The sequence below is a fragment of the Microcaecilia unicolor genome, chromosome 14 (assembly GCF_901765095.1).
Source record: "Microcaecilia unicolor chromosome 14, aMicUni1.1, whole genome shotgun sequence".
NCBI lineage: Eukaryota > Metazoa > Chordata > Amphibia > Gymnophiona > Siphonopidae > Microcaecilia > Microcaecilia unicolor.
The window spans coordinates 53,145,315-53,172,984 of NC_044044.1; the positions used below are offsets into that span (position 1 = coordinate 53,145,315).

At 44.9% G+C, this 27,670-nt stretch overlaps 1 protein-coding gene across 2 annotated transcripts in view; it reads left to right on the plus strand.

The window, feature by feature from the left end:
* The window catches only part of LOC115458322, a 164,132-nt gene that overhangs the window by 111,468 nt on the left and 24,994 nt on the right, over nucleotides 1-27,670 (plus strand). Inside the window, exons 4-5 of one of the 2 annotated variants that reach the window (XM_030188206.1) lie at nucleotides 2,377-2,535; nucleotides 2,721-2,764. In XM_030188206.1, the coding sequence (XP_030044066.1) occupies nucleotides 2,377-2,535; nucleotides 2,721-2,764 (203 nt within the window). The remainder of the gene's footprint in view (nucleotides 1-2,376; nucleotides 2,536-2,720; nucleotides 2,765-27,670) is intronic. The other variant, XM_030188207.1, reaches the window with a different exon arrangement.

The window sequence follows — 27,670 nt, forward strand, 5'->3', positions numbered from 1 at the left end:
GTCAAAAAACACATCAGTTTATACAATATGAGTTATCTGAAGAAATAGGTTTTCAGTAATTTCCGAAGAGACACATAAGAAGCCGTAAAATGAATTTTGGCTGGCAATAAATTCCATATCTGTGCAGTTAAAGAACGTAGACTCATAAAAGGACTTTAACCTCAAACTTTTCACAGACGGAAAGCACAAAAGTAAGTGGCCCATTATTGACGTAAATTATGGTCTCTAACATTTGCAATATTAACTTACAAGCTGAGCTTCAACACAGGGAGATAAAGTGACTCCCCACAGGGTCACACTGGATCAGTGACATAGCTTGGAATGAAAGCTCAGACACAGGGAGACAGTAATCCCTAAGCCACACAGGGAGATAAAGAGACTCCCCCAGTCATACACATGGAAGTCAATGGAGAAAGTTGAGCACTTGGCTTTTACCATGAGCTTCAAACCACACTATGCAGAAAGCTAATTCTAAGCGTGCAGAACCTGTCCATTAACCAGGGGATGCTCCCCGGATGCAAGCGCACAAAGGTTCAGTGGTAAGCACAGATTCTTGGGTGTGTGACCGTCTGATCCACTGTCCATCCAGAGTAAGTGGTGTCTGGTTTATTCACTCAGACACCACTTCCAGCCCCACTCCTTCCCTTCCTATGTGGTTCTTAGAGTGTTTATTTATTTAATAACTTATGTTTTGGCATACTCATTTAAGGGAGCATGGGAAAGGGATTTGCAATGCCAATTTACAGCACGGGAATGGGAGGGAATATATGGGGAAGTACAGAAAGCCTCAGTTTGTGTACTAATACAGGAAAATGCATACAAGGTACTCACGAGGTGGCACTACACACCAGAAATGTTGGAAAAAATGTATCCAGGGACATCGGGGAAGTGTTGGAGATGTAAAACACAGAAAGGCACATTTCTCCATGTGTGGTGGACATGCCAGGGGGTGGTACCATTTTGGCAAGCAGTAATGAAGGCGCTGATCCGAACCATGGGAGTGTCTCTGGTGTGTGGCCCATGGGAATGTATAATGAGTGGGAGGTGTGGGAGGAAAGTAAAATGATGCGCTGGGGACTAGCAGCGGCTAAGTGTCTTATTACACGCTGCTGGAAATCAATAGACCCTCCAGATATAGGGGATTGGAAAGTTAAAGTGAGGCATCTGTGGCACATGGAGCGGCTCACGGTATATAGGAGGGAGGGTGAACTTAAACGCAAAAGAGGATGGCAAAGACTTCAGCAAATGATGGAGAAACTCTAAAGGGGTCGGAGACACATTCCAGGGAAGGGGGAGGGGATTTAGGGTATATATCAGAAGCTTAGCTGAAATTGGGTGGCGGGGGGAAGAGGGGTTGGTGGTTGAGAGGCTAGGATAGGGGAGGGCAGACTTATACGGGGTCTGTGCCGGAGCCGGTGATGGGAGGCAGGACTGGTGGTTGGGAGGCGGGAAATACTGCTGGACAGACTAAACGGTCTGTGCCCTGAAAAAGACAGGTACAAATCAAGGTAAGGTATACACATATGAGTTTATCGTGGGCAGACTAGATGGACCGTGCAGGTCTTTTTCTGCCGTCATCTACTATGTTACTATATCAAGTGGGGGGAGGGAAGGGGTGTTTGGGGGGGGGGGGGGGTAATATGGATCCTTTCACCAGTGAAGAAAGGAGAACAATAAATATGGGGAGAAAAATAACAAGGGGTAAAATGGTTGGAGGGAATTGGTTCGGACTACAAGGGAGGGATTGTGGTTGTGTGCTAACAGGCAGTTAGAAAGCTTGTATGTTGAGATAAAGTTAAGAGACAGGCACAAAATGGTAGTAATTTTGTGGTTGATGATGACAAATGTACACATAAGAAAAATGCAATAAAAATTTTAAGTTAAAAAAACAAAAACTTATGTTTTCCCTGAAACTCGATTTTAGCTTTATGTTATTTGTTCAGTTAATATTTGTATCTTAGGTAGCTTCTACGTCACTCCACATCTTCCCTTCTCTAATACTATTATACACCGCTAAGATATTATTTTATTATTGGCGATACATTAAATAAAGGTGAAATGCGAAATAGAATGAATAACTCCCAGGATCCTATCGCATCGTATTCCAAACCAATTAAACAGATCTGAACTGTGCACAGAACAGGAATATCTCGGGAAGTGGACAGAACTTTTGAAGTCAGCGATTTATGGTACAGATTTGCTCATCAGAGCCGGTCCATCTTGATTCAAGGTGCTTGCACATTGGCAGCTCTTATATAAATAGCATATGTTGTCAACTTCTATAATATATGTAGCTAGGGTGCAGAAGATGGATTGGAGTGATCTCTGCCCCCTTCAGGTGATCCACTCACTGCTTCTTATGTTTCTGACCTCCAGATGCCACAGAGACGAGCATCTCTCAGGCTGAGGAAGATAAACCACATCTGAGCCCTGAGACACAGTCCAGCAACCTTCTGCACATTGTGGCCAGTATCCTGGGTACAGCTGTTCTACTGCTGCTGCTGGGCTCCTCACTCTGGAAGTTCTGTTTGAAAGGTGAAGGAGGGAAGCAGGTGTTGGGAGGCAGATAGTGTCCACAGGGGGCAGCAGAGGGTAGAGGCATATAACTTTTACGGGGAGGGGGGGGGGCAGCTGAGGGTAGGCCAACTAATGAGTAAATGGTAACAGATAGCAGAGGAGATGCATCATTTTTTGCTTACTTTTCTTGTTTTCTTTTGCAGATCTTCTCAGAGGAAGAAGTTCCACCCATCTAAGGAAACTCCAGGTAAACTGATTCATAAAATTACAGAGGAGAAGATAAAGGGGACCTGGGAATGAAAAAAGAATTATAGACAAGTTTCAAATTTAATAAATATTTGATATACTGCCCAATTGGAAGTCCTTCTAGGGGGGAGGGTTACATACATCAATTAAAACATAACGAAAGAAAATGGAAATTGCAGTGTTCCAAAGGACCGTAAAAGATAAAAAACAGTTATCATGCTAGTCCAGTCCATCAGACATATCACCTGAGAAATGCCCCAGAAGGCAGCAAAAGAAGAGATACTCGATCAAATGCATCCTGAACATGAAATATCTTTCATCCATCCTTGAATTTCCAGAAAAATACTCTAAACAAAGATGAAATGTGTTCCATAAAGAAGGTCCCATTACATTAAATATTGAAATCCTGATAGTGTCCAACTGGATAATTCTCAAGTTATGCTAAGAGGACCTGAGTGCTCTAGATGGTGTATATGGTATCGGTAAATATAAGGGGAGTGGAGGCAAACCAGAATAATGGATCTTGTGGCCTAGTGATAGGATTTTAAAGGTAATTCTATATGATAAATGTTTGACGTGATCAAATTTTATAGCTCCTGCTACATTTTGAATTAAGTTGTGGCCAACAAGCCGTTCAAAGGAGCATTACAATAATCAAGATGGCTAATAGCCAGAGAGTGTGTCAGGATTCAAAGAACTTTTTTAGTGAAGAGATTTCATACACAATAGATTATCATTCATAATTTAAAGAAGAAAAGTTTATTGGAGCTATGTGACTGAAAAGTTAGGGCCTGGTCTAATCCTACTCCCAACATTTTTACAGTGGATTCAAAAAGCATCTTGTACTTGCTATAAAGAGCTGGAAAGGACTTCAGGGGGTCACCTAGTCCAGCGTTCAGGTGTTCCCATCGCTTCCTGCCCAATCCTGAGCAGGAATAGACAACACATGATGTCCATTCTCTTCATAACTCCCATTTTGTGAATCTCAAGGCTGCTAACAACTCATCCTTCAGTTTCCTCATTCCTAGGTTCAATATACCCGACCCTTTCACCCTCCCCTCGAAGGGTCACTTTATCAAGGCACTGCTGGTCTCTTCTGGATTTTAGTACCTCCATGTTCCTCCTGCTGTAGACACGGACGGTACACCAGCAACAGCCTTAACACACATGAACAGAGCGAGAGAAGCATTCCAGATACACGTCATGCCCATCAATGCACCCAGTTGAGAATTAGCTTTCTTTGTAACTTACATTTGTGCATTCAATGAGCTCACGCTTTTTTCATTGGTAGCTCAAGATGAATCACATTCAGGTACCACAAGATTTCCCTGACCCTAGAGGGTTTATAATCTAAGGCAGTGCTCACCAATCTTTCACGCTTATGACCCCCAAATTCCATGGCCACAGAAAGTGTGTGATCCCCAGGCAGTACAGGATAATGATGTCCTGTGAGATACCTGCCCAGGTTCTGACCCCATTTAGGGTCCCAACCCATAGTTTGGGAAGCTCTGGTCTTAGATTTAACAGACTTATTACATTACATTCTAGCCTTAGATTCTCCAATACCTTGTGAGTTCTAGGTGGATTATAACATTAAGAAGCTAGATCCACATATCTAGGAATAGTACTACTATTAAGTAAATACCTATAAAACTCATGTGAAAACATCAAGCATTACTAGATAAACAAATTTGTAAAACAAATGAGTTTTTACCATTTTTTGAAACTCCAAGTAATTTCTACAGAATCTTGTGGCAATAGGTAAGGCGTTCCAAATAGTTACCATCTGATATGATACAGAAACTGAAGTCTTTCACAGACTTCAACTTATGAACTATAGGGAAATGCAACACAAAAGTATTGCGAGTGTTTTTTGAGCCATGAAGCTGAATAATTAAATCAGATTGATGTTGGAGCATCACCCATCGATAGCTTAAAAGCTGATATTCTTACTTTAAATTTATTTGCACTTCCACTGGGAGACAATACAGCATGGAATAGAAAGCCTTCACTGAATCATATCTATTTAGTACATAAATTAGCCAAACAGCTGTGTTCTGGACTAATTGTAATTGATGAAGAAGAGATTTAGAAAAACCAGCAAAATCAATATTATAATCAGTGTGTTTTTTCTAGCAAAAAAGGTGCCGGTACTCAAATGACAGGCCACCCTTCAGGGGTGGGGTGATCACTGAAGGACCCACCCCACAATAGCCAGGCCCCCTGCAACCAGTCACAGAATCTATAACAAGGCAGAATTGGTGTGTAGCGCCTGAGCTCTCTCATTAAAACTTGAGGACCATGGGTCAAAATTACCAGATAATAAAAAAGGTGCCGGTACTCAGTACCCCTCAAAAAAAGCCCTGATTACAGTGGCGTACCAAGGGGGGGGGGCGGTCCGCCCCGGGTGCACGCCGCTGGGGGGGGTGCTGCACGCCTGTCGGCTCATTTTCATGCTCCCTTTGCCCCGGAACAGGAAGTAACCTGTTCCGGGGCAGAGGGAGCATGAAAACGAAGAGCCGGCAGGCACGCGGCACCCCCCCCAGCGGCGTGCACCCGGGGGGGGGGGTGTTCTTTCGCTGGGGATCGCACTGCACCCGGGGGGGGGGGTTCTTTTGCCGGGGGGGGGGTGTCGCGCTGTTCCGGGGGGGGGGGCACATCGGCGATCCGCCCCGGGTGTCAGCCCCCCAGGAACGCCACTGCCTGATTATAATAATCTAATCTCAATAAGATCAGAGATTTAACAAAAAGCCCAAAGGCTAGTAGCTTAAAATGCATAGACAATTGGTTATCAAGTTCTACTCCAAGTACTTTTGACTGTAGTTCAACTGAAAATTGCTCAGAGCCTACCTTAATGGTTTGGTGAAATTTAGGATCATTGGAAGGTCCTATTCATAAGAACTTTGTTTAATCTCTGATTAACTTTAAGCGATAAGCCATGACCCAGTACTCTGTGTTGAGTTTATATATGCTTGTATAAGAGACGCGGAGGCACACAGACTTACAAAGTTACGTAGGTTACTATAGGGCTCGTTTTCAAAAGAGAAAAGTGTCCAAAAAGTATCAAAAAGCAGTCCAAATCAGTATTTTTCAAAACTGTTTTGCAGATGTTGATCTATGTAATTTGTCTGCAGTGCATCCAAATCACAAGGGGGCAGAAAGATAAACAGTTCCTAACATTTGGACATTTTACAACCATAATGGAACAAAACGAAAATGTCTAGGGCTGAAACTTCAATGTTTTGGTCTAGAACTGTTTTTAGAATGAATAAGGCACAAAAAGGTGCCCTAAATGACCAGATGACCACTGGAGGGAATCAGGCATGACTCCCCTTACTCCTCCAGTGGTCACTGACCCCCTCCCACCCCCAAAGATGTGAATATCCAACTAGACTATTGCAACGCAGCATACGTAGGCTGTAAAGAAAGCACACTGAAATCACTGCAGACAGTTCAAAACATGGCAGCAAGACTAATATTCAAAAAGTCAAAATACAACAGAGTAGCCCCACTACTCATTATGTTACATTGGCTCCCAGTAAAGGCCAAAATATTCTTTAAAACTGGCACGTTAATTTTCAAAATACTCTTCGGTATGTCTCCTGACTACATGTTAGACTTAACTGAACTATCACCAAGAAATGCCAGAAATCAGAGGATACCTACTGCTCCATCTACCCAAATGCAGAAACATAACCTACAAATCCATTTATATACCTGGATTTAGCTACCTGGGCTCCAAATGGTGGAATTCAATTCCCAAGTTCACAAGAAGCATCAATAACTACCTCCAGTTCAGAAAAGAGCTAAAAACCTATCTTTTCAAGAAATTCCTTCACTAATCGTACTGCTAATTACTGTTTCATACAGATCATAGTTGTATAACAACAATGTAATCCTTCCTGAATGGTAAATGTAAGCCACATGGAACCAAAACTTGTTTTTGGATAATCGTGAGATACAAGAATGAATGTCTAAATAAATAAATAAGAATATTACTTACCAACCTCTATGACAGCTGCAGATGTTATAGCCAGTTCTATTAGAGAAGCAAGCAGGTCCCTGGAGTAGTCTAGTGGTCAATGCAGAGCACTGTAGAGAGGGGGGACCCAGGCCTATATACCACTCTACCTGTTAAACTTGTGGTAGAAAGTGTGAGCCCTCCATAACTCACCAAAACCCTACTGCACCCACCTATAGGTGACCCCTTTACCCATAAGGGCTATTGTAGTGGTGTACAGTTGTGGGTGGTGGGTTTTGGAGGGCTCAGCAAACAAGAAAGGGGGTGATGGTGACATGTGTACCTGGGAGCTTTTATATGGAATCCTCAGCAGTGCCCCATTGCTCTCCTGGGATGTCTGAGTAGCTCCTCCTACATCCCAATGGCTTGATTTTCTACATTTTCCACTTGTACTTTTTTTTTTTTCAAAAATGGACCAAAAAGATAAATGCACAGAACACAAAAACATGTTACATGTGGCCATTAAAAAAAAAAAAAAGATGTTTTGCTGTTTCAAAAACAGCCATATTTCCTATTTAGATTTGGGACGTTTAGCGCTAAACGTCCAAAGTCCGACTTACATGTCATGTTGAAAATGCCCCTCCACGTAACTTTGTAAGTCTATGTGTTTTGAAAATGAGCACCGTAGTGTCCTACAAGGACTCAAGTACAGGCAAAAGAACGGTGATATCTTAGGCACATATGAAAACATTTACCTGAAGTTGGTCTAAGACCACACCTAAGAACTGCATAAAGATATTAAAAAGTATGGGAGTAAGTGGAGAGCCCTGAGGTACCCCACAGACAGTTTTCCATTTAACCAACTGAACACTATCCTCCTTTACCAAATAATAACAATTGGAAAGAAAGACATGGAGCCAGCTTAATACTTTCCCCTGCAAAGCCAGTTGGTTTATTATCCATAGCATTGGCATGGTCATCGACTTAAGTCGAAAGCATATGGAAGATCAAATTAGATGATAAAGGGAAAGATGGACATAAGTGCAGTTAACAGCTGATTAACAACAAAATTCTTATCATAAGCTCTGGAATTATGAGCTATAAAGGTATATAACCTATGAATTTTTTTTTAATCATAAAACATCTGGGTGAATCTTTTCATAAAGGCGGTTAATAAATCTCAATAAATAAATAAATACATTTACTAATGTGTATTAACACGTGCTGTTTGTGAAAAGACACACTGATGATAATGGAGCCTGGAGTTTAGGTGGTCGTACGTAGTTTTCAAGGCTTTTGGTAATGCGTTCCACAGTTGTGTGCTTATGTAGGAGAAACTGGATGCGCAAGTTGATTTGTATTTGAGTCCTTTGCAGCTTGGGTTGTGCAGATTTAGGTACGTTTGTTTGGATGTGTTTCTAGTTGGTAGGTCGATCAGGTCTGTCATGTATCCCGGGGCTTCACCGTAGATAATTTTGTGAACCAGAGTGCAGATTTTGAAAGCAATGCGTTCTTTGATTGGGAGCGGAGGGGTTTTACGCTTTCAAATTGGGGTTTTCCAAAGATGTCTAGCTGCCGTGTTTTGAGCGGTCTGAAGTTTCTTTAATGTTTGTTCTTTGCATCCTGCATAAATTCCATTGCAGTAGTCTAAATGGCTTAGTATAATTGATTGTATCAGGTTGCAAAATGTTTCCCTTGGGAAGAAATGTTTCACGCGTTTGAGTTTCCACATTGAGTGGAACATTTTCTTTGCTGTGGATGTCACTTGGCTCTCTAGTGTTAGGTTGCAGTCCAATGTAATGCCGAGGATTTTCAGGCTGTCTGAGATAGGGAGGGTGTAATCTGGGGTGTTGATAATTGTGGGGTTGTCCGCGCTGTGTTGGGATGAGAGGATAAGACAGTGTGTTTTTTCTTTGTTGAGTTTTAGTTGAAATGCATTTGCCCAAGCTTCCATGATGTTCAAGCTGATCTTGATCTCGTTAGTGATTTCTGTTTTTAAAGTATTTCCATGTAACTTCCTCGAACTTCCCCTAGTCTTTGTACTTTTGGAACGAGTAAAAAATGGATTTACTTCTACTCATTCTACACCACTCAGGATTTTGAAGACTAGGGGATTTATCTCCCCTAATCCATCTCTTTTCCAAGCTGAAAAGCCCTAATCTCTTTAACCTTTCCCCATACAAGAGGCGTTCCATCCCCTTTATCATTTTGGTAACTCTTCATATGCATGAGATAGATTTTCATACCAAGAAGTCAATGCATGCAAATCTATCTCATGCATATTTGTGGTGGATATCCTGAGGTGTTTCCCAAGGACTGGGTTGAGAACCACTTGTCTAGGTGTTGAAGATGTTCAATTGCCTTTGTCCAGCTAAAATGCATAGAAACAAAATTTGTTAGATCACAAAAAAGAAAAAAAAAGCAAGGACACCTAGGAATAAAGACAAAAAGAAAGCATCAATTAATGCTAGGGTGATACTTGGAAGACTGTAGCTAATAAAAGAGAGTCTTTTATTGAATTCAGCAGCCGTATCTTTGGTTTTCCAAACTCACTTCTCGGCAGCATTGCTAGAAGGCTCACAGCACTGTTGGCTGTATGCCGCTCCATAGCTGGAGCAAGAGCTAAGGGTTAACCCTCTTTCTGAAATGTGGACATCAGGCTGGACTGGCTCCCATCTCCCCTGGAGGGGATCTCCATTATAAATAGGAAAAGTAGCTCCTGACAGCGTGTCCCAGCTGGGTAAGGTGAAGAGAGAAGAAGAGATACAGACAGAGAGAAACAAAGTGTGTGTGCATGTGTGCCCTGGGCAGAAAAATTAGGGTGGGCGCCCATAACACTATTGCTCCCAAGGTATGGGGGACCGGGGGGCAGGGAGAAGAGGGAGGATGTACATTTCCCAAAGCAGACATTGTACAAATAATAAATTCAGAAAAAATACTGTTATTCTACCTTTGTTTTCTGAGCATTGCTTTGATCCTAGTGTCTCTCTTCTACTTTTCTCTATTTTTCTTCAGGGTCTCCCTGTCCTTTTGACATTTCTTCTCTCTATATCCAGCATTTATCTTTTCTGTGTGTCTCTATCTGTCCTGTACAGTGTCTCTCCACTGTGTCCCTGTTCCTATTGCTATCCTCCCCCCATATTCAGTATCTCTTCTATTTATCCCATCCATCGTAACCCTCTGTGTCCCTATCCCTCCCTTGTGTCCAGTATTGCCTGGAATAAACTTCCTGAGCCGGTACGCCAAGCCTCATCTCTGGCCATCTTCAAATCTAGGCTAAAAGCCCACCTCTTCGATGTTGCTTTTAACTCCTAAACCTAAACCTTCGACTGTCCCCTATCCCTGATATGTCCTGTCTGTCCTAACCCTTATCCCTTACTTGTCCTGTCTGTCATAATTAGATTGTAAGCTCTATTGAGCAGGTACTGTCTCTCCATGTTCAAGTGTGAAGCGCTGCGTACGTCCGGTAGCACTATAGAAATGATAAGTAGTAGTAGTAGTATTGCCCCTCTGTGCCCCTGTCCCTATGTTCCCTCCAGGACCAACATCTCTTCTATGTCCCTGTCCCTCCCCATGTCCAGTTCTCTCGTCCCTTCATCCTTCCCCCCCACCAACCCTCTGACACCTCTCCCTCCCTTTGCTGGTCCAGCATCTATCCCCCTCTCTCCCCGGTCCAGTCTCTCTGTTCCCTTCCCCCCCAGTCCAGCCTCTGCCCCTCTCTTCCCCTTTGCTCTAGGTCTCTCTCTACCCTCTATTCCCCCAGCCTCAGTCTACCATCTCTCCCTTTGCTCCAGGTCTCTTTTCTCTGTACTCCATCCCTTGTCCAGCATCTCTCCCCCTCTGCCACTGCCCTACCCCCACATATAACTATACATGTGTGTGTGCACACAAGCACGTGATTAACTGTTCAGAACAGCTCATGCAGTTGTCCTGATATGATTCAGTGTGAGATGTCTCATTTACAAAATGCATCAAAGAATGTCACAGCTCAGGGGCAAATCCTACTGCACAATTATTGTCTGATACTTTCCCATTAAGTTTCAGATGCTTCCCCCTTCCTCCCCTCCCTCACAAAAAAAAAAAAAAGTCAGGGTAGAAGCAGCAGCACAGTTCAGAGTCAGGAGACAAGAAACTGTAAGAAAGAGGGGAACCTGAAAGAAAAGTGGAGAATAAAAGTAGAGTAAGGAGATGTGGGAGGCTGAGAAGAGACAAGGCCTGAGAATCCGAGGTAGTGAAAGTCCCCTGTTATTTCCCTTTTTCTGAACCAGAAAAGCAATGAGTTACTGTAATACAAGGGGGGGGGGGGGGGAGAGAGGAATTCCTCTTTCATTTCTTGCCACCCAAGTAACCACAGGAAATAAAAATTGAATACAGGAATACGCATGGCACTTAAAAAATGTGGTTAGTTTTCATTTTACACAAATTTTTGTGATGTTCATTTGGGGGGGGAGGGTCTTATTTTTGCATATATTCATGATTCTTGTGTGCATTTTGTCTGCAAGAACTTTTTTGAAAATGTACATATGTGTTAATTCATGGGTATATGTGTGAACAAGCGATTTCCATGTACTTTCAAATTTATGGGCACCCATACGAACCAAATACAGTGCGTGGTCAGAAATGCACACTACTGGAAAGTAAGACTGAACTTGGATTCTGGTATAGGGCAGAGACTTGATTTTTGTTGTTGTTGTAGCTGTACTCAGTCAATAAATTTAATCCCCCCAATTCTTGTTGATTTTTAACTCAAGTCTCTCATGTATTTCTGTGGCTTGACAAGATTGTAAGCTCTGCTGAACAGGGACGCAGTGTGGCATATGTGTGGTAGTGCTATTAAAATGGTTAATAGTAGTATCCTATATAATAAAACCCACCTCCAACATTCTGAAGCTGACTGTGTGGACACAAGCCTTGAGGCATTCGTGCTTCTGTTGACGCCTCCCACTTCCGGGTGCGTCAGTAGCAAAAGTGCCCAATCAAAACAAAGCGTTTGGAACGGTGGAGGCGCAGTTACAGCCCTTCGTGCCACGCCCCTCACCCCTCCTCCCACCCCCGAGGTCGCCGCAGCCAACGCTCCACCCTCCACCCCCCCCCCTCCAGGTCGCCGCGGCCCCCCCTCCCTCCGTCCAACATCAGCTCAGCTGCCATTTCCGGCCACTGCTGCTTCTCCTGTTGAGCAGCAGCGGCTGGTACAAAAACAAAACAAAAAAATGAAACCTGCAAAAATGCTTTCAAAAAGGAAGCGGGGCACCGCAGGCAGCCATCGGCTGTCAGCTCTGCATCCGCTCCTCCTCTTACCTCTCATGTCACTGCCCCTGGAGTAGAACCCTGGAGGAGCACAGCGATGTGAGAGGTGAGAGCAGGGGCGTATCTGGAATCCGGCGGTAGGGGGGGCCAGAGCCAGAGAGGGGGGGCACATATCCAGACGCCGAACTGGATTCAACGAATCAGCACTGCAGCGTTACTTCCTTGAAGCACATGGCCACGGAGGAAGACGAAATATGGAGATTGCGGGTCGGACCTCGGCTGGCGGGGGTTGGGGCCCCCCGCCAGCAAAAGTAAGCAGCGGGGGAGGGTTGACGGCGGGGAGGGGGGCCAGGGCGAAATCTGCGTGGGCCCAGGCCCCTGTGGCCCCACGCAGATACGCCCCTGGGTGAGAGGAGGAGCAGATGCAGAGCTGACAGCCGATGGCTGCCTGCGGTGCCCCCGCTTCCTTTTTAAAAGCATTTTTGCAGGTTCAATTTGTTTTTTTTTGTTTTTGTACCGACCACTGCTGCTTGACAGGAGAAGCAGCAGTGGCAGGAAATGGCAGCTGAGCTGACGTCGAACGGCGGGGGGGAGCGGCGGCGACATCGGTGGGGGGGTGGAGGGTGGAGCAGTGGCTGCGGCGACCTCGGGGGGGGGGGCGCATCCATTTTGGGTCTGAGACCTTACCACCAGCCATTGACCTAGTGGTAAAGTATCACGCGGTAACCGGATGGTACAAATACCACTTGGCGCGCATCCGATATGTGTGTCCAAAATAAAATTATTTTTTGGATGTGCGTATCAGATGTGCACTAAAAATGAAATTACCGGAAAAGCCACACGGTAGTTGGGTGGTAACTCCATTTTGGTGCATGTTGGGCACGCGTAGACACTTATGCAGCTTAGTAAAAGGGTCCCTCAATAAAGAAGCCCCTCTAGCGGTAAGGGAAAGAACCATGCTAGAGGAGAAAGAAATATATTTCAATGTCTTCACCAGTAGCAGGCATTCTCTCTCTGTGGTGCTTGGGATACCATTCCCTGGCTCATCCTATTCAACATGTTCCTGCTCCTTATCTCTGCTTTAAATTTCAGAGTTTTCTGTGAAGAAAACCTGTACATTTTTACCCCTTCTCATCACTCTGTCGAGAAAAATAAAATGGCATCCAAGAGTTGCCCAGTGCCTAAAACTCTCCTAATCACAATATTTAATCAGGACATTATTTCTTGTTTTCTATTTTTTATATACTACCTGATGTATATTTAAACATCATTTTATATAAATTTATCATATATCTATCGATATATGATACTTGAACTTTAAAGAGCAAAGATGGATTTTCTATTTAGACACGGTAACCCCTCGTGGTCTTAATCATCAGTTAGAATGGAGCTTATTATTATGAGCTGGGGTCACATAGAGCGTGATAATAAGTCTACCTGAGGGATTAACTGGATTGGCGGGGATCGCTATATAAGCATTTACACAGGTGGATGCCATTAATAAGAAAGCATGAATGGCATTGCACCACTAGTAAGTTATAGTTTGGAGAGATGTTTACTGACATATTTATGAAATTATCTAATATAATAATTCGAACCTCCAACGTTCTGAAGCTTACTCCGTGGCAGCGTGGCAGTGAAGCTGTGTAGTGTTCGTAGGGTTCATAATCGCACTCCCGATCACTCGAGGGAACTCTGTATTGTTGCCAGGGAAACACACACACACTGATGCAGGACATGGGGGAGGCTATGAAGGAAAAGAGACACCAGATTGGCCAGCAGAGGGGAGAGGGGAGGGTCTGTGAAGACAGGAGTGGCGAATTCGGATGCATCAGGGCCGGAGGGAGGAGACGAGGGAAAGGAGACACCAGATTGGCTAGCAGAGGGAAGAGGGGAGGAGCCACGAAGACAGGAGCGGCGAATCCAGACGAGTCGGGGCCGAGCCAGTGTGAGGCCAGCTGTGACGCGGAGCGCCAAAGAAAATAGCAAAATAGCCCAGCCTGCGTGTGCCGGAGGTGCGTTCTGCGTGGCTACGGAAGCCCAGGCTCCGTGTTCCTCAATGACGCCGCCTGGACAGGGGTAGGACGGTGGGGGGCCCTGGACCCTTGCTAGCGCCCATTTCCTTTCTATTGGAAACGGGCCTCTTTTACTAGTATATATATAGTTGCCGATAGATATATGATAAAGGCACTGGCAACTATTGGATGTTGTTAGAACTAACTATATGGCCCCCGCCGCTTGAAGAGTTTAGTGGAATATTCAGTGAGTTTATATGAGAAAACCAACAGACAGGACTTAACAAGGATCTGGGTTTTCTAGCCCATTATAAACCATAAAATTGTATTTCTCTGTTTATCACCCTCCTCTCACCAACCCACACCCATCCTGTTAGATTATCAATGAAATGCTTTGATGTCCCCGTGCATACCTCCTACCCACCCCCATCCTCCCACCCTGTCAGACTGTCAAAGTAATGCTTGGATGTTTCACTTATATATACTATCGGCTACCACATTTGCTTATTTCCGATCCGACGAAGAAGGTCAACCTTCGAAAGCTAATCAAGAAATGTATTAAGTTAAAAGTTTAAAGACAATAAGTGTGAAAAAAACTAAGATAAATGATATAACTGAAAATTATAAAGAAATTGAAAACATTATAAAGAAAAAAATAAGTAAAAATCAAAAAATTTGGATTTATGAGGATTGCGGTACTGCCTCTTTAAATGTGCTTGGCTCATAATACTCACTAGCCATTATAGAGGCAGGTACACTGATCTGATGATCCTATTAAAGCGCTTTGATTATCTAGACCGTCGTGATACAAGAAGGAAGTGTTTCTGGCTGTTGGCTCTGCCGGTCTCCTGCCTCCTCTGACATCAACTTCCTGTTCTGGGACAAGGGACCAGCAGAGCCAACAGCTGCACACCTGCTCCGCACACCCCTTTGCTGCTGGCACCCGGGGTGAACTGCCTCCACTGCCCCACCCTAGGTACACTAGAAGTCTTAAATATTTGCACATACACCTCACTGAATGCTATTCTATAAAGCACTCAATCTCACTATACTCAGCTTCACATGAAACACTGAGGGGTGCATGCTCTGCCGGGGGGGGGGGGGGGGGGGGGGGGGTCCCGGGTGCCATATAAGGTAGGTACGCCGCTATTTAAGACTGTCAATTAACATCAATAATTGGTTGTTAGCACCCAATTATCAATGTTTCCATGGTCATTAGTCAATTTATTTCCATGTGCACATCTCCACTGTACTGACACATAGTAACATAGTAGATGACGGCAGAAAAAGACCTGCATGGTCCATCCAGTCTGCCCAAGACAAACTCATATGTGTATACCTTACCTTGAATTGAATTTGTACCTGTCCTTTTCAGGGCACAGACCATATAAGTCTGCCCAGCAGTATTTCCCGCCTCCCAACCACCAGTCCCGCCTCCCATCACCGGCTCTGGTACAGACCGTATAAGTCTGCCCTCCCCTATCCTCGCCTCCCAACCACCACCCCCTCTTCCCCCCACCTGCTCCGCCACCCAATTTCAGCTAAGCTTCTGAGGATCCATTCCTTCTGCACAGGATTCCTCTATGCATATCCCACGCATGTTTGAATTCCGTTACCGTTTTCATCTCCACCACCTCCCGCGGGAGGGCATTCCAAGCGTCCACCACCCTCTCCGTGAAGAAATACTTCCTGACATTTTTCTTGAGTCTGCCCCCCTTCAATCTCATTTCGTGTCCTCTCGTTCTACCGCCTTCCCATCTCCGGAAAAGATTCGTTTGCGGATTAATACCTTTCAAATATTTGAACGTCTGTATCATATCACCCCTGTTCCTCCTTTCCTCCAGGGTGTACATGTTCAGGTCAGCAAGCCTCTCTTCATACGTCTTGGAACGTAAATCCCATACCATCCTCGTAGCTTGGTTGATCAGTTGGGTGCGATATATAAAATCTGGGGATAACTGTTGAAAAGCCTTACCCTGGCTTTGGGGTGGTCAACAGCACTATCTAGTTATTGTTGCTGAGTATTTCTTTGGTTAGCATGTATCTGGTTAGCAGCACCTGGCTGCACCCTTACTGAGCCAATGGAGGGTTGAGTGACTTGCCCAAAGTCACAAGGAGCTGCAGTGGGAATTGAACCCTGGCTTCCCCACTTCAGTCTGCTGTTCTAACCACAAGGCTTCTCCTCCATTCTGGGAAACTGAGTTGGTCCAGTTTTTGCCTACTGAATCTCTGAGCATCCAGGTTCAGAAGATACTACAAGCTAGGACATGCAATAAGGCAAAAGCAGATCTGGATCAACCAGGGGATGCAGCTCCAGAAGGTCTTAGGGCCCGATATTAAGACCGCAGAAGTTAGCCTCGCTAGTTTCCACAGGGCCCAATATTCAGATCACGGGAGTTAGCCCAGCTAGCTCCCGAGGACGGTGCTAAGCCCAGATATTCAATGTCGGACCTTTTCCAGTGACTGGCATCGAATATCTGGTTTATTTTTGGCAGGTTCAAACCTAACCAGCCAAGCCAATATTCAGCGCTAGCCAGTTATGTTTGAATTGACCAAAGATAGGCCTGATATTCAGTGGCGTTCCTAGGTGCGCTGACACCCAGGGTGGATCGCTGATGCGCCCCGCCCCCCCCGGATGCAGCGTCCCCCCCCTGTGCAGCGTGACCCCCCCGGCGAAAGGACACCCCCCACCCCGGCAAAAGAACCCCCTCACCCACGGGTGCACGCCGCTGGGGGGGAGGTGCCGCCCGCCGGTCAGTGTCGTTCGTTTCCATGCTCCCTCTGCCCCGGAACAGGTTACTTCCTGTTCCAGGGCAGAGGGAGCATAGAAACTAAGGACACTGACCGGCGCGCGGCACCCCCCCAGCAGCGTGCACCCGGGGCGGACCGCCCCCACCCCCCTTGGTATGCCACTGCTGATATTCACGTGGCCAAATATGGCCACCAAATGTGTGCTGAAAGTTGGCGGATAGCCAGTTATATCATGCAACGCTAGCCGCTAGCCACTAACTGTGAATTTTCTGCGGGTCATAGCCGACCACTCACGGAAAGCCAGTTATGGGGCATTTAACCGGCCAGGTGCCAATCCTGGCCAGTTAAATGGTTTTGATTATTGGTGTGGGGAGGGGGGGATTAGTGTATATAATACTTCATTTTTGTTACATACCTTACTGTAAGAGACTCAAAGCATGTTACAGTTATAACATATAATTAAACACATAGGACCAATATTCAGCTTGCCAGTCTGTGGTTTTTAAGCTGCTGACAGCTGCAGGCAGAATTAAGCCCATAGATATAATGCTGGGCCTTGTCTGGGCACCAGCATTGAATGTCTGGAGTCAGGCAATGACCTGGAAGTTAAGCAAACAACAGTTGATATTCAGTATGGGTGGACAAATGGTCTTCTAGTAACGTTCAAAGGACACACTTGGAAGTAGATCTTTGAATGCGATCAGCTCTGTGGCCGAGCATTGCCTTCAACCATTGATCGTTGCGGCCGGGCCGTTGGGTCTTTTCGAACTGCGACACCTGGATGCTGCAGCCATCGCCTGGGGAGCTGGTGTGGTCAGTTGGAGAGCAGCTTTCACCTCCTCCTGCAGCCTGCTATTTCGACTTGGCCGGTTCGGCAGCTCTCATCTCATTCTGCCTCATCCAATGGGTCAAAACCTTCTCAGCATCGGAGTTTGCACAGGCAGCCACAGCGATTCAGCCTACTCCAAGGCTTCTACATATCGCCTGAAGTCCTTCCTAGCGACATATTTGCAGGCCATTTTTAAACTCTTTTCACCTGTCAACTTATTATCTTATTTTATCTGTTTCACTGATTCTATTTGATTCTATTCTAACTGTAACTGTATCACCTCTGATTTGGCAATAGCCTATCAGTGCATTGTAAGCCACTTTGAGCCTGCAAAACTGTGGGGAAAACGTGGGGTATAAATGAACAAATAAATAAAAATAAAATAAAATATTTTTATTGTCAATATCAACTGTATCATGATTCTATAATGACAGATGATCAGGGGACTCGACATGGACCCATGTTTCAGCTCTACCATGCCTACTTCAGGTGTCACACTGATTCAGAAGGCATTGTGCACTGTTGAGCACTAAGCAGAAAGGGTTTCACTACGTATGAGTTATACACATTTGTTGCTGCTTTTGGCATCCTTTTTGATGTCTATCACCATAGGATTCTCATAAGATTGTTTGACTCCTGATGTAGGCACGGTGGTGCCGAAATACGGGTCCATGTCAAGACCCCTGGCCTGATCATCTGTCTTTACAGAATCCTGATAAAATAATGTCTTTATTGGCGATATTAACTGTATCTACTTCCAAGTATATCTTTTGAACTTTACTGGAAGACCATTCATCCACCCCTACTTTTTTAGCCTTGGATCATTTATGTAGGGTTGGTTTGTCCTCTTTTGTTTTGAGCTGATATTCAGTGTCAGCACCCGCTTAGTTAAATGGGTAAAGATAGGACTGCTTTCTCTGCAACCCTATCTGCCCAGTTAGCTATGCAGACCCTACACTGAATATGGCCAGTCCCCGCATAACTCCACCCCGGACCGCCTGGCACTACCCGTATAGTGCCACAGTGGTCAGAGTTGGGTTGCCAACTGCTCCAGTTTTGCCCAACAAGGTTGAGACTGATGTTCAAACTGGATTCCCTAAGAAAAGCAAGGCTACAAATCCCAGCAAGCAATGGGGTAAAACCTGGACTAGATCGACCCTGTTGGGCAAATCTAGAGCCAGTCAACAACCCTAGGTCCGAGCCAATATTCAGCAGCACTGCCCAGTTAAATGCTGCTGAATATGAACCCCTTAAATATTAAATAAGCCATAGTAGCAAAAATACAAATAACCTTCTTATCAATATTAAGATAGAATTCAATCCCACAACATTTAATGAGCAATAATTAATATTATTATAATCATGAATGCTCAATACATTTATTTACTACATTTCCAGTATCAACAGTCCCAGTAATAAAATACTTTGCCTAGCTGAAATTCAATCTACATATGCAAAATGCTTAGGTGGCATCTGTGCTGTGAAACTCCAGCAGCTGGCACAGCCATCTGCGCTTGCAGTGGAGTGGGTGAGTGGGGCGGCACAGGTAGACAGATGGATACTAATACTACTACTACTTAACATTTCTAAAGCGCTACTAGGGTTACGCAGCGCTGTACAATTTAACATAGAGGGACGGTCCCTGCTCAAGGAGCTTACATCTAAGAGACAAGTGAACGGACAGTCCAATAGGGGCGGTCAAATTGGGGCAGTCTGGATTTAGTGAAACGGTAAGAGTTAGGTGCCGAATGCAGCATTGAAGAGGTGGGTTTTAAGCAAGACTTGAAGACGGGCAGGGAGGGGGCTTGGCGTAGGGCTCAGGAAGGTTGTTCCAGCATAGGGTGAGGCGAGGCAGAATGAGCGGAGCCTGGAGTTGGCGGTGTTGGAGAAGGGTACAGAGAGGAGGGGGATTGTGCCTGTGAACGGAGGTTACGGGCTGGAACATAGGGGGAGATGAGGAGGAGAGGTAGTGAGGGGCAGCAGACTGAATGCATTTGTAGGTAAGAAGGAGAAGCTTGAATTGAATGCGGTATCTGATTGGAAGCCAGTGAAGTGACCTGAGGAGAGGGGTGATATGAGTAAATCGGTTTTGGCGGAATATGAGACGTGCCGCAGAGTTCTGAACAGATTGAAGGGGGGATAGATGGCTAAGTGGGAGGCCAGTGAGGAGTAAGTTGCAGTAGTCAAGGCGAGAGGTGATGAGAGCATGGACGAGATGAAGCCAGCATGGCTCTGTGGAAGGATGTGGCTTTGCAGGTGAGGTTAGTGCTGGGGATGGGGCTGGGAAGGCAGCATTGCTGACTTAAGTAGTGGTGAGTGAGGGCAGCAGGCATCCTCCAGTGAATGCCACCGTGTGTCAGCTAGTCAGCATTAAGGTCCACCTGGGACATATTTAGCTGCTCAAAGCATATAGGCTTACAATGTTACATGAGCCTCAAACATTCTTGGGAATAAAATGATTCTTCGTTCTGTAGTGATTCAAATGTGAAAATCCTGCTTTTTAAAAATCACCTCCTGGCAAACTGGGGAGTCAGTGCAGCTCTGTGGGGATAACCCTAAAGCAAGGGAATGCAGTATGCTTAGCAGGGTTTAAAAAAGGTTTGGATGGCTTCCTAAAGGTAAAGTCCATAGACTATTATTAAAATGGACGGGGAAAATCCAATGCTTATTTTCTAGGATAAGCAGCATAAAATTTATTGTACTGTTTTGAGATCTTGCCAGGTACTTGTGATCTGGACTTGCCATTGTTGGAAACAGGATGCTGGGCTTCATGAACCTTCAGTCTATCCCAGTATGGCAATACTTATATACTTGATGAAATAAAATCCTCCACCAGAACCACTAAGAGGGATTCAATAAGTAGATATCAACTTTTTGGTGCTCCAATGTCATGCAGTGAAAGCCTATTACATAAAATTATCTGGTGCTCAGTTTCTGTTATAGCATGCTAGATTAACCTGGCATTAGTGAGCCTGACATTTACATCTGGTGTAACTACAAGTGCCTAAATGTAGCAAAGCCATGCGGAACGCACAGTATTCTTTAAATTGTGTGCCTAAGTGGCAGTCCCTCCCATGCCTCTATGACCCTCCCATTCCCCACCCATGCCACCACTCCCATGCTCCACACTTGCCCCACCCATGCCTCTCCCATGCTCCACTTGCCCAATGCCCTTTCCATGCTCCACACTTGCCCCACCCATGCCCTTCCATACCTCTCCCATGCCCCTCTCATTCCCCACCCATGCTCCACATTTGCCCTTCCCATGCTCTACACTTGCCCCTCCCATGCCCTTCCGTACCTCTCCAATGCCACTCTCATTCCCCACACTTGCCCCTCCCATGCCACTCCCATGCTCCACACTTGCCCCTCCCATTCCCACCCATGCTCCACACTTGCCTTTCCCATGCCACTCCCATGGTCCACACTTGCCCCTCCCATGGTCCATCCATACCAATGCCCCCTTGTAATTACATGGTATGCCACGTATGCACACCATTATAGAATAGCACTCAGTCGAGTTGCTGTCAGTTATGCGTGTAAGTGATGATTTTCAGTACATTTACACGTGAAGTTGTAACTGAGCACCCTGTTATAGAACTGTCCTTCACATGTTCTCAATCTAACAGATCATCAACAATTTGACCACCTCAGAAGTATGTAAATTAATTGAAAGGCTGGAATCAAGGATTGTTCACACTTTATTTGTGTGATCATTCACTAACAGAGCTACATTCTGAAGCACCAAAATAGGATGTAGCTCAAACATGATCTCCATTTAGACAGGCACAAGATCAGTTTATTGGTTAACATCCATTTCTTAACCATTACTAAATTATTGTTTAAACCTTATCAATAGAAATCAAACAAAATAAAACATGGAAAAGAAAATAAGATGATACCTTTTTTATTGGACATAACTTAATACATTTCTTGATTAGCTTTTGAAGGTTGCCCTTCTTCCTCAGATCGGAAATAAGCAAATGTGCTAGCTGACAGTGTATATAAGTGAAAACATTCAAGCAGTACTATGACAGTAAAATAGATACCATTGGAGATTCTACATGGAATGTTGCTACTATTGGAGATTCTACATGGAATGTTGCTATTCCACTAGCAACATTCCATGTAGAAGGCTGCGCAGGCTTCTGTTTCTGTGAGTCTGACGTCCTGCATGTACGTGCAGGACGTCAGACTCACAGAAGCAGAAGCCTGCGCAGCCACATTGGTGATCTACAAGGGCTGACTTCTACATGGAATGTTGCTAGTGGAATAGCAACATTCCATGTAGAATCTATAGACATCAAACAAAATAAAACATGGAAAAGAAAATAAGATGATACCTTTTTTATTGGACATAACTTAATACATTTCTTGATTAGCTTTCGAAGGTTGCCCTTCTTCGTCAGATCGGAAATAAGCAAATGTGCTAGCTGACAGTGTATATAAGTGAAAACATTCAAGCATTACTATGACAGTAAAATAGATACCATTGGAGATTCTACATGGAATGTTGCTACCATTAGAGATTCTACATGGAATGTTGCTATTCCACTAGCAACATTCCATGTAGAAGGCTGCGCAGGCTTCTGTTTCTGTGAGTCTGACGTCCTGCATGTACGTGCAGGACGTCAGACTCACAGAAGCAGAAGCCTGCGCGGCCACATTGCTGATCTGCAAGGGCCGACTTCTACATGGAATGTTGCTAGTGGAATAGCAACATTCCATGTAGAATCTATAGAAATCAAACAAAATAAAACATGGAAAAGAAAATAAGATGATACCTTTTTTATTGGACATAACTTAATACATTTCTTGATTAGCTTTTGAAGGTTGCCCTTCTTCGTCAGATCGGAAATAAGCAAATGTGGTTTAAACCTCAAATTGTAGGTTCCATTTAACAAGAAGAATCTGAACTCTGGCCTGTCTCAGTGATTCAACCAGGGGCAACAATTGCATATTGAAGAATAGGGGAGGGGGGGGGGGGGGTTTACTGTACTGAACCCTCTGTCACCCTACCCAACACCAAATAGCAAGGAGGAAAAATCCTCCACAGACACTTGTTCCATTCAACCAACTATGATTTAAGCCACTGCAGAACCATAGTGCTTATGCACAATGACCTAAAGTGGCTCACAAGAATACTTGGATCTTTGTTCTGATGATGGCTCATTAGGTCAAGGAAAATCAGCCATAAAGCTGATACTTTGCTGACTACACAATCATTAATAAGGGAGAGTAGTGTTCCTCCCTAAGCCTAGACTGCCAAGCGGTTTTCTTTGTTGGTAGGGGTATAGTTTGGTTGGTCAAGTTTAAAGCAGCACTTTAAAATAGAAAGGAAATACAGTAGAGTCTCGATTATCCGACATAAAAAGGAATTGAAAAGTTGGATAATTCAGAAAATGTGGATGAGGAATAAAATATTTATTTATTTATTTAGAGGAGATTACTATACTACCGTAGCTGTCGAACACAGCAAAGTGGTTTACAGACTAAAATACATAAAGCCAAAAAGAACTGCAATATCATAATAGGAAAGTTAGGTCATTCACACCAAAACAGAGCATGGGGAAAACTTTAAAACAAACAGGATTTCACGTATATTTAGGTGGGACAACCAGAGACAATCATAGAAGTATATTGAATGCATGCTTCAAAAGAGGAAGAATTTTACCTAGCAATGCTGCCTTTTAACTAAATGTGATGCTGGGAAAGAGAACGAAAACCCGTGTGCATCTCAGTGACAGGCTGTGACTTCACTGGGATATGTCGGATAATCCAGAGCAATAAAAACAAAAGAGTGAGGACAAATATGGAGGAAATCCAAGAACCTTTATTGATAATCAACTAACGACCCGACATGGTCTGTTGGTAATGCATTCCATAACTGTGTGCTCATGTAAGAGAAGGTAGAGGCATGCATCAGCTTGTATTTAGGTCCTTTACAGCTGGGGTAGTGCAAGTTGCGAAATTTGCGGGATGATCTTGTAGCGTTTCTGAGAGGTAGGTCTACGAGGTTTAGCATGTAGATTGGTGCATCTGCGTGGATGATTTTGTGTACGATCGTGCAGAGTTTGAACGCAATACGCTCCTTAAGTGGGAGCCAGTGAAGTTTCTCTCTTTGAGGTTTTGCATTTTCATTTTCATATTTAGTTTTCCCAAATATGAGTCTGGTGGCCATATTCTGGGCAGTTTGGAGTTTTTTGATTGTCTGTTCTTTGCACCCGACGTACAGTGCATTGCAGTAGTCCAAATGACTACCAGGGTACGGAAGATGTATCTCGGGAAGAAAGGTTTTACTCTCTTGACTTTCCACATGGTGTAGAACATCTTTTTCGTCGTGTTTTTCACATGGGTGAGGTTTCAATCAAGGGTGACTCCAAGAATTTTCAAGTTTTGGGAGACAGGGAGGGAGCAGTATGGTGTGGTAATGGTGGTGAAGCTTTTTGTGTTATGTTGTGAGGTGAGTACAAGACGTGTTTTTTCTGCGTTAAGTTTTAGTTGGAATGCATCTGCCCAAGTGTGCATAATTTGGAGGCTTTGGTTGATTTCGTTATAATGATCCAGCATTTAAAGAGCAGCTATTGAACAAATGGGAAAGATATAAGTTAACAAATGTTGAATATGTAGAGGACCCGGTGCTATATTGGGAAGCTGCCAAGGCAGTACTTAGGGGGGAAATTATAAGCTACTCCCACTATATGAGAACGTCTCAGGATAAAGAAATACTACGGCTGGGAGCGCTTTTACGGAAGACCCAGCAGCAGTATGGGCAATTTCATGCAGGGACGGATCGGCAAAGACTGCTAGAAATACGAACAGCACTGAATTCACTTCTGCATTAGCAAGCAGTTAAATCACAAACATATTATCGGTATCAGCTTTATAGATATGGCAATCAATAGAAATCAAACAAAATAAACCATGGAAAAGAAATATGGCAATAAAGCAGGATGGTTGCTGGTAGGCCCGACAGGAGCGGTACAGATCATTATCTCAATTCAGAATAGTAAAGGGCAAGTTGTTCATACAGATGAGGGTATTTGTGAGGCCTTTTATATACTACTAGTAAAAAAAGGCCCGTTTCTGACACAAATGAAACGGGCGCTAGCAAGGTTTTCGTCATTTTGCTGTTGCCTGTGAGGTGCGATGCCCCCCTCCCGGCGCCATCCCACCCACGGCGATGCAGCCGGCCGCAGCCATCCGACCCACCGTGCCCATCGCACCCCCTTCGCGTTGTTGGCGCGGGGGACCCGGAACCCCGCCACCACAAGTCCTGTGTGCGGACTACGGAGTCATCTTTGGCGTTGTAGCTGTGCAGGGCGGAGTCTGTTGCGTCTGACGTCATGGACGTGCAGGACGTCAGACGCACAGAAGCCCTGCTCCACAGGCTAGGAACGCCGAAGATGACGCCGTAGTGAGCAGACAGGGCTTGTGCTGGCGGGGTTTCGGGTCCCCCGCCAGCAAGCAACGCGAAGGTGGGTTGTCTCAGGAGGGGGTTGTTTGCGGGGGGGGTGTTGGAGGTCGTTGTTTTCAGCTGCAGCTTTTGGGGGGGGTTTACGAATCTGTGGGCGGGGCTTGTATTTTTTTGAGGTTTGGTGCCTTACCGCGGGTGGGTTGGCAGGGGGAGGAGTAGGGAAACACGGTCCGCGTGTTCCCTACTCCTCCTCACCCTGCGTGGGTGCGAACCGTTTGTTTTGTTGAGTTTTTTTTTCCTGCCCTCGACGTCATGACGTTTGACGCGAGGGCGGGGCATGGGTCAGTGGGGTGGCTTCACCACCATGAATCCACGAACCGTTCTGAGAGACTGACTGACTTCAGTGACGTCAGTGTCCTCAGAACGTTGAGGTTGCGTTTTATTATAGTAGATGGTAAGCTTTATAGGGAACCCACAGATGAGGGCCTTACAGGAGACTTGTACTTAAATAATATCAGTTTGCCTTTACTTAGTCAGAAGGAGAGGGAGGGTTTGAACACGCCAATCTCAGAGGATGAAGTGGCAGTGATGATAAATCAGAGTCCATTACTGAAAGCACCTGGAATGGACGGTTTTAGGGCAGAATTCTATAAATTGATGGGCTTGGAGATCATCCCCCCCTCTTACCAATCTTTTCAATAAAAGTGTGGACGAGAATCGTTGCCTCCCTCTCTAGAAATGGCTCAGCTTATAGTATTACCTAAGCCAGGTAGAGACCCCACAAGGCCGGAATCTTATCGGCCTATATCGCTTTTGAACTATGAGGTTAAGCTTTTTGCTAAAATAATGGTGAACCTCCTTGCTAAGGTTTTACCTAATTTGGTGCAAGAGGCACAGTGGGTTTCCTGGGAGACCGAACAGTAGCTAAGAACTTGCGTACCATTTATGTCACTTCCAGTCATTCTTATCAGCTTTGACGCTGAGAAAGCCTTTGACCGGGTACCATAAGCCTCTTTGAAGGCTTATGGGTTTTCAGGTCGCTTTGTCTCAGTTATTAAGGCATTATACGCCAATCCTCGGGCGAGGGTCTCGGTTAATGGACAGGAATCTGAGCCTTTCAGAGTGCTTCGGGGAACGCGGCAGGGTTGTCCCTTCTCCCCACTTCTCTTTGTGTTATCATTGGATCCTTTGATAAGAGATATAATGGAGAATCCCCATATTCAGGGTGTTCAGATTGGCCCTCATTGCTTTAAGGTGGCAGCTTTTGCCAACGATTTGCTGGTCTACTTACTACTACTACTTATCACTTCTATAGCGCTACAAGGCATACGCAGCGCTGTACACCAAACATGAAAAGACAGTCCCTGCTCAAAGACTAAGAGCTCACAATCTAATAGGATTAATCCGAAGACCTCTTTACAGGCCCTGTTGGACTCTTTCAAGGAGTTTGGGGACAAATCAAAGGCCCTACCGTGGTCGTTGCAAGTAAAAGCCTTGTGGGGTTCAGAGTTTCCTTTGCGGTGGGCCTCTGGCTCATTTAAATACCTAGGGATTTATCTGTCAATGGAGGTAAGAGCCTTGTATAGATTAAATGTAGCCCTAATGGAAGCCACTAAGAAGCAATTAAATAGTTGAGGGACCTTCCAGTGTCCTTGATGGGAAGAGTGGGGTTAGGTGGCAAATGGTTATATTTCCCCGATGGTTATATGTACTTCAGAGCCCTGCCACTGAGATTGTTGCAGAAAGATTTGAGAAAGGCGTACAGATTATTTCGTAATTCTGCTGGGCAGGCAAAAAGTCAAAAATTAGAATGAATATGCTACGGGTTCATGGAGCCAAGGTGGGGGAGGGGGGCTTCCAGATCTAAGACAATATAACTGGGCATGTTTATTGAGGCATTTGGGAGATTGGTTTGGACAGACGCAGGTGTATACACCGATAGACTTGGAAAGGGTACTTTATGCGCCTTACGATTTTATTCGTTGCTGCATCTGGGGACAGCCCAAATACCGGATCCTTTGAAGGAGAATGTATTGCTGAACTCAATGCAGGAGGTCTGGAGGGTGATAGTGAATAAATTGGGGGGGGGGGGGGGGGGCAACGCATGTGTATCAGACCAGCTGTCCGTGAGGGCATATAGCTTTTCAACCGGGGATAGATAATCCTATTTTCAGTTATGGGAACAATGGGGCACAGTTAGGCTGGAACATTTATTGTTGAAAGAGAGATTCAGGGCAGCAAAACGTACGCGCATCAATTGGCCACTCAGATATTGGTGGCCAGCAAATTAGTGCTGGCAGCGCAATGGAAGCAACAGACTACCTGGACTAAAGACGATTCTTCAGAAATTGGACAATATTCAGCTGATGTCTAAGCTGACTGCTATGCGACTCGGGGTCACTGCTACTCTATCATCGAGTTGGGATCCATACACGGAGTGGTTGGGCACAACCGGACTCTACCTTGGTACTTCAATAGGAGGAGTGAGGGGTGGGGGGATGGGGGGGAAAGGGGGATATAAACAGTTGGTTAAAGCTATATTGACGATGTTACACTATTAACCTGGAAAGTATCCGACTGAATACTTGCAGTTACATTTGTATGTTTGATCTTTATTTAATAAAAACTTCTTTAAAATAAAAAAATAAAAAAAAGAAAGAGAGAAGTGATAAACTTTGTGCAGCTTC